The sequence below is a fragment of the Gobius niger genome, assembly GCF_951799975.1.
Source record: "Gobius niger genome assembly, chromosome: 22".
NCBI lineage: Eukaryota > Metazoa > Chordata > Actinopteri > Gobiiformes > Gobiidae > Gobius > Gobius niger.
The window spans coordinates 9228302-9236035 of NC_136873.1; the positions used below are offsets into that span (position 1 = coordinate 9228302).

The 7734-nt window shown below is 38.4% G+C and overlaps 1 protein-coding gene across 1 annotated transcript; it reads right to left on the bottom strand.

The window, feature by feature from the left end:
- Window positions 1-261: 261 nt before the first annotated feature.
- On the bottom strand, window positions 262-7031 carry LOC306981724 (molybdopterin synthase catalytic subunit). Its single transcript, XM_079581367.1, has 4 exons — window positions 6774-7031; window positions 4122-4278; window positions 3907-4030; window positions 262-535 (listed from the first exon to the last, which is right to left on the bottom strand). Exons 1-4 carry the CDS (start codon window positions 6898-6900, stop codon window positions 275-277), a joined length of 669 nt encoding a protein of 222 aa, XP_079437493.1. The 5' UTR covers window positions 6901-7031; the 3' UTR covers window positions 262-274.
- Between the last annotated feature and the right edge of the window lie 703 nt (window positions 7032-7734).

The window sequence follows — 7734 nt, forward strand, 5'->3', positions numbered from 1 at the left end:
TTTTTTGGTCAATTTTTGTCACATTTTTCTCACATTTTTTGTCTTTTTTTGGTCCATTTTGGTCTTTTTTTGTCATTTTTGTCAATTTTTTCTCACTTTTTTGTCACATCTTCATTGTTTTCGTCTCAGTTCTGTCACTATTTTCTCACCTTTTTTCCAGAAGCTTTTGGATTGGGGTAAAGCCAAACTGGAGGAGGAGGAGAAGAAATAACCAGCATTTATGTTGTAATAAAAACGGCCACAAACAGAGTCGTATTTATGCCATGGTTTATTTTCAGAGCATGTCCGTGTCTCCTCCAGCAGGGGGCGCTGTGCTGCGGTCCGGGGCCTCTCCTCCAGCAGGGGGCGCTGTGCTGCGGTCCGGGGCCTCTCCTCCAGCAGGGGGCGCTGTGCTGCGGTCCGGGGCCTCTCCTCCAGCAGGGGGCGCTGTGCTGCGGTCCGGGGCCTCTCCTCCAGCAGGGGGCGCTGTGTGTTTCCGGCTCCAGCTGCACTCGGCGTTTTCGTTCCACCTGAAGCCTCTGTCCTCGAACACTTCCTGAAACACATCCAGACAAGAGGTTTTTTAGATTTGGGTAAAGACAAACAGGAGGTAAAGAGGGGGTGTTTTCAGCTTTACCCAAATCCTGTAGGCCAGTGTAGCACCTCATTTGAAAGCTAAGACCTACAAAACTCATCTGAATGGAGCTTTTTCCTCACGTCATCAGATTATCGTCACATTTTTCCAGCATTTTTGGGGGTTTTCAACTCATTTTCCTAATTTTTTTGTCAAATAGTAAAAAAAAAATCACTTTCTTGTCACATGTTCATCAATTTTCATCAATTATTTGTAAATTTGTCGTTTTTGTGTGACATTTTTTGTCATTTTTTCAACATTTTTTGTCAATTTTTTCAACATTTTTGTCAATTTTTTGTCACATTTTTTGTCAATTTTTTCAATATTTTTTGTCAATTTTTTCAATATTTTTTGTCAATTTTTTCATAATTTTTCATCATTTTTTGTCCATTTTTTGTCAATTTTTTGTTACATTTTTTGTCAATTTTTCTCTAAGTTTTCTCACTTTTTTGTCACATCTTCATTGTTTTCGTCTCAGTTTTGTCGCTGTTTTCTCACCTTTTTTTCCAGAAGCTTTTGGATTGGGGTAAAGCCAAACTGGAGAAAATGTGCTCGGTTCAGGCGGGAGTCAAGAGGTTAAATGTCTCTCTCAAAATGGCTGTCGTGAATGTCTTGAAATAGGCCTCTGTCTCTTTAAGAACCTCTGAGCCTTTAGACACGCCCCCTCCACACGCTGTCTGTGGCATCAGTGGGGAGGGGGTTCTGCTGAGGAGCAGTGGTTGGTTACTCGGCTGGTGACCAAAGCTCGGAGGCGTCTCCAGGAGGTGGGGGCGTTCCTAGGAGGACTCAGGCAAACCTATCCCTAAAATGGCCGCCATCAGAGTTTTTACAGATTACTCAGAAATACGTGAATGTGCCAAGGCAACACTTCAGCCATGTTTTTAATGAGGGAGTGACAGAATAACATGATGGAAAGCTGGAAAAAGAGCTCCGCCCTAAACGCTACAGGAAGTCGGCCATCTCGAACCTTCAAAATTGTACCTCTTGAACTTCTGACCCCTGATCCACGAGTTTTCAATGGCAAACACAGCTGCTTTCGCCAATACCTTTAAATGGCTTGTAAGTGGCCCGCCCATCCTCTGTGAAAATAGCCAGAGTTCTTTGTCTGGCAGCATGTTGGCTTCTGTCAGAGTTTCTCCTGAAATTCGTCAATGTTTCCCACTTTCCCCCATTATTCACAAAAGCCTCAGTTTTAGACTCGTACGTGTTTATATAGTACTTTCCCTCTGTCACCAAAAGAAGTTTTAATTTGGACGTTTTTGGTTCCAAATTCAGCTTTTTTGAACTGAACACATTATTGGGCGTGGTCATGACAAGCCCGCAAGTCGGAGGCCATTTTCAACACATTTCAAAGACTTTCATAGAGTTTGTGGGATTGGACTCAAGCTGGACCTAAAGATGTGCAAACGCAGCCGCTGTCGCCATAAACGTCTTCAACCCCTTAACTCCCGCCTGAACCGAGCACATTTTCTCCAGCTTTACCCCAATCTTCTGGAAAAAAGCTGTGAAAATAGCAACAAAACTGAGACGAAAACAATGATGGAAATGTGACAAAAAGTGACAAAAAATGGACGAAAAAATGACAAAAAAATGACAAAAAAATGACAAAAAAATGACAAAAAAATGACAAAAAAATGACAAAAAATGACAAAAAAATGACAAAAAAATGACAAAAAAATGACAAAAAAATGACCAAAAAAATGACAAAAAAATGACAAAAAAATGACAAAAAATGTGACAAAAAATGACAAAAAAATGACAAAAAAATGACAAAAAATGTGACAAAAAATGACAAAAAAATAACAAAAAAATGACAAAAAATGACAAAAAAATGACAAAAAAATGACAAAAAATGTGACAAAAAGTGACAAAAAATGGACGAAAAAATGACAAAAAAATGACAAAAAAATGACAAAAAAATGACAAAAAAATGACAAAAAAATGACAAAAAAAATGACAAAAAATGTGACAAAAAATGACAAAAAAATGACAAAAAAATGACAAAAAATGTGACAAAAAATGACAAAAAAATGACAAAAAAATGACAAAAAAATGACAAAAAATGACAAAAAAATGACAAAAAAATGACAAAAAAATGACAAAAAAAATGACAAAAATGTGACAAAAAATGACAAAAAAATGACAAAAAAATGACAAAAAAATGACAAAAAATGTGACAAAAAATGACAAAAAAATGACAAAAAAAATGACAAAAAATGTGACAAAAAATGACAAAAAAATGACAAAAAAATGACAAAAAATGTGACAAAAAATGACAAAAAAATGACAAAAAAATGACAAAAAAATGACAAAAAAATGACAAAAAAATGAAAAAAAAATGACTAAAAAAATGACAAAAAAAATGACAAAAAATGACAAAAAATGACAAAAAAAATGACAAAAAAAATGACAAAAAATGACAAAAAAATGACAAAAAATGTGACAAAAAATGACAAAAAAATGACAAAAAAATGACAAAAAAATGACAAAAAAATGACAAAAAATGACAAAAAATGACCAAAAAATGACCAAAAAATGACCAAAATGTGACAAAAAATAACAAAAATGTGACAAAAAAATGACAAAAAATGACGAAAAAATGACAAAAAATGACAAAAAATGACCAAAAAAATGACAAAAAAAATGACTAAAAATGACCAAAAAATGACAAAAAATGACAAAAAAAAATGACAAAAATGTGACAAAAAATGACGAAAAAATGACAAAAATGTGACAAAAAAATGACAAAAAAATGACAAAAATGTGACAAAAAAATGACAAAAATGTGACAAAAATGACAAAAAAATGACAAAAAAATGACAAAAAAATGACAAAAATGTGACAGAAAAATGACAAAAAATGACAAAAAATGACAAAAAATGACAAAAAATGACGAAAAAATGTGACAAAAAAAATGTGACAAAAAAATGACAAAAAAAAAAAAAAAAAGTGAAAAAAATCTGCCGTGAGGAAAAAGATCCATTTAGTTTTGTAGGTCTTTCAAATGAGGCGTTACACTGGCCTACAGGATTTGGGTAAAGCTGAACTGGAGGAAATGCTCTCGGTTCAGGCGGGAGTTAAGAGGTTAAGTGTCTTGTAAGTGTCTTGTAAGTGTCTTGTAAGTGGCTTGTAAGTGTCTTGTAAGTGTCCCGCCCATCCTCCGTGAGTTCTTTCTCCACAGTTTTTCTCGTCTTCTTTCCTTGTTGGACTTTATATTCATCTGACTTTTTCTTTTGAAACCGGCCCAGACCCTGGTGCGAACACTGCCCCCTGCTGGGAGAGCGCGGGACTACCTTCTTCCAGATGGGCACGGAGGCTTTGAGGCGAGTGACGCAGAACTGCACGGCCTCCTCGCTGTCGCGGCGATGAGGGGCGGAGATCGCCACGGCAACGCTGGCCTCGCCCACCGCCACCCACCTGCCCAATCAGAGAGCACACAGAGGGAGAGAGAGGGAGGAGTCAGGGCGCGGTTCTGACCCGAGGCGGCCGGTGTTACGGCGGTTCTGACCCGAGGCGGTGCTGCACACAGATGTGCGTCACGCGGGGCCAGCGCTCTCGGATCACACGGCTCAGTTTGCAGAGCTCTGATTGGGCCATGGACTCGTAGGCCTCGTACTGCAGACCAATCACCTTCCTGCCCTCCAGCTCGTCCTCGCGGGTCGTTCCTGACACGAGTACACAAATACACAGATATACAAATATACAAGTATACAAAGTACACAGATACACAAGTACACGAATACATAAATACACAAATATACAAATACACAGATATACAAATACACAGATACACAGGTACACAAGTACACAAATACACAAGTACACAAATACACAAATACACAAATACACAGGTACACAAGTACACAAGTACACAAGTACACAAATACACAAATACACAAAGTAAACAAATACACAAATACACAAAAGACAAAAAAATGACAAAAAATAACAAAAAATGTGACAAAAAAAAGACAAAAATGTGACAAAAAAATAACAAAAAAAGACAAAAAAAAGTGACAAAAAGTGACAAAAAAAATGACAAAAAAGTGACAAAAAAATGGAAAAAATGTGACAAAAAAATGACAAAAAAGTGACAAAAATGTGACAAAAAAATAACAAAAAATGACAAAAAAATAACAAAAAAATGACAAAAAATGTGACAAAAATGTGACAAAAAAATGATAAAAATGTGACAAAAATGTGACAAAAAAATGATAAAAACAAAACAAAAAAAATGACAAAAAAAATAACAAAAAGTGACAAAAATGTGACAAAAAAATGACAAAAAAAATAACAAAAAGTGACAAAAATGTGATAAAAAAATGACAAAAAAAATAACAAAAAGTGACTAAAATGTGACAAAAAATGTGACAAAAAATTGATAAAAATGTGACGAGTACACAAAGTACACAAAGTACACAAAGTACACAAAGTACACAGTAATGAAAATCCACCTCATATTTATGTCAAAAACCTGCTGTGAAGAGAAAACGGCCCTAAAGTTCAGCCCGCGTGTATGTTCCTCCTGTCTTTAGCCGCTGCTGTCTCCCACAAAGGAAATGCCCATGTTAAGAAGAGAAGACTGTTATTTATAAAACATTTTAGTTTGCGCGCAATGTCCGTAATGTCTCAGTATTTAAGTGTGCTACTGTAGATTTTTAGTCATTATTTTTACCTGTTTGTCATTGTTAGCCCTTGAGCTAAGATGCTAGCCTCAGTAAAGTCACGTTTGTCCTGCACACTTAATGCACATTTTATTCTATTTTTGTTTGACTGTTAGCATCATGTTGTCACTATATGTCAGTTCTGAGGATAGTTTTTTTTTTAGTTTAGTTTATTTCGAACAATTTAAAAACAATAATACAAGTAATGGAAACCAATACAGCAACTGTTCCAAAAGCAGTGGGTTGAAGTGTGACCGTATTTAGTCCCGCCCCCTTTTTCTACTTGATATTTTTACAGGAGCAAAAGAATTTCATATCGTTCTTCTTTTACAACAACTCAATATTTACAACAATTGTTTTACAAACTATGAATGTCTTTCCACATAAACACATCAGGCCATAGAAATACAGCCACAATAATGTTACTGATTGTTGGAATTGTTGTTTAAATTAAAAAAAATTAAAAAATGTGACAAAAAAATGACAAAAAATAACAAAAAATTTGACAAAAAATGACCAAAAATGACAAAAAATGTGACAAAAATATGACAAAAAATGTGACAAAAATATGACAAAAAAATGAAAAAAAATGAAAAAAAAAAATGAAAAAAAAAATGAAAAAAAATATGAAAAAAAGTTTGACAAAAAATGTGACAAAAAATGAAAAAAAATGGAAAAAATGTGACAAAAAATGTGACAAAAAATGACAAAAAAATGAGAAAAAATGTGACAAAAAATGACCAAAAAAAATTACAAAAAAATGACTAAAATATCACAAAAAAGTTACAAAATGAGTTGAAAACCCCCGCCCCAAAAATGATGGGAAAAAATCTGATGACGTGAGGAAAAAGATCCATTTAGATGAGTTTTGTAGATCTTAGCTTTCGAATGAGGCGTTACACTGGCCTACAGGATTTGGGTAAAGCCAAACATGAGAAAATGCTCTCGGTTCAGGCGGGGGTTAAGAGGTTAAGTGGCTTGTAAGTGGCCCGCCCATCCTCCTTGAAAACAGCCTGGCACCGTGCTGGTCTCAGACTTTCTGTGTTAATAATGAACATCCAGCTCTATAGTTTGTGAAGACCATGTTTTTATAGATTTAAACTGTGGTGCATTTCTTGAGTGACACATTCAAGCTATTCCATAGTTTTACGTCACAAACAGCAGAAACTCCCCCTAGTGGATCAGACAACTGGAGTTTTGAACTTCATGTGACCCTTAATCTATGCCCTTCCTCCTGTTGTTGAAAGAAATCCTGAACACTGGCTGGTAATGGATCATTTTTAGGTTTAAACATCATTATTGCGGTGAAATCATTGATCAGATCCTTCAGTTTAAGTAGATTTGACTTTAGGAAAAGAGGGGTCCTTCCTAACACACACTCCGCGTTCACACCACTATTGAACCACAGTAGTGAGAAAGTCTCCCATATTTGGATTCCAGCCTTTCCTGCTACACGTGGATACCGAACGGTCAGCGTCTGTGAGCAGGAAACTCACCGATGAACACGGACACGGCGCCGCAGGCCGGGCTCTTCACGGCGTCCACCACTTCCTGGAGCGACAGCGAATCAGAGCGCAGCCTGAACTCGTCCCGGCGCTCGGGCCAATCGGATCGCTCCGCCATGACCGCTACCCGCCGCTGAGGGGCGGGACCACGGCCACCTCGTCCCCGTCGCCCAGCAACAGCGGCCGATCGTCGTCAACGGCAACGAACTCCTGCCTCACGGCGAGCACCAGCGCCCCCTGCAGCTCCGACAGACTAAACACACACACACACAGTTAGACACAGTTAAACACAGCGCCCCCTGCAGCTCCGACAGACTAAACACACACAGTTAAACACAGTTAAACACAGCGCCCCCTGCAGCTCCGACAGACTAAACACACACAGTTAAACACAGTTAAACACAGCGCCCCCTGCAGCTCCGACAGACTAAACACACACAGTTAAACACAGTTAGACACAGCGCCCCCTGCAGCTCCGACAGACTAAACACACACACACACAGTTAAACACAGTTAACCACAGCGCCCCCTGCAGCTCCGACAGACTAAACACACACAGTTAAACACAGTTAAACACAGCGCCCCCTGCAGCTCCGACAGACTAAACACACACAGTTAAACACAGTTAAACACAGCGCCCCCTGCAGCTCCGACAGACTACACACACACACAGTTAGACACAGCGCCCCCTGCAGCTCCGACAGACTAAACACACACACACACAGTTAAACACAGCGCCCCCTGCAGCTCCGACAGACTAAACACACACACACACACAGTTAGACACAGCGCCCCCTGCAGCTCCGACAGACTAAACACACACACACAGTTAGACACAGCGCCCCCTGCAGCTCTGACAGACTAAACACACACACACACACAGTTAGACACAGCGCCCCCTGCAGCTCCGACAGACTAAACACACACACACAGTTAGACACAGCGCCCCCTG

Bases quoted from the DNA above. Each gene is read 5' to 3' on its own strand.
- LOC306981724 (XM_079581367.1), bottom strand. From the start codon at position 6,900: ATGGCGGAGCGATCCGATTGGCCCGAGCGCCGGGACGAGTTCAGGCTG. The intron at 4,279-6,773 runs GTGAGTTTCCTG...TACTCGTGTCAG, and splicing joins CGCCGTGTCCGTGTTCATCG to GAACGACCCGCGAGGACGAG. The intron at 536-3,906 runs GTAGTCCCGCGC...GATGTGTTTCAG, and splicing joins CCGTGCCCATCTGGAAGAAG to GAAGTGTTCGAGGACAGAGG.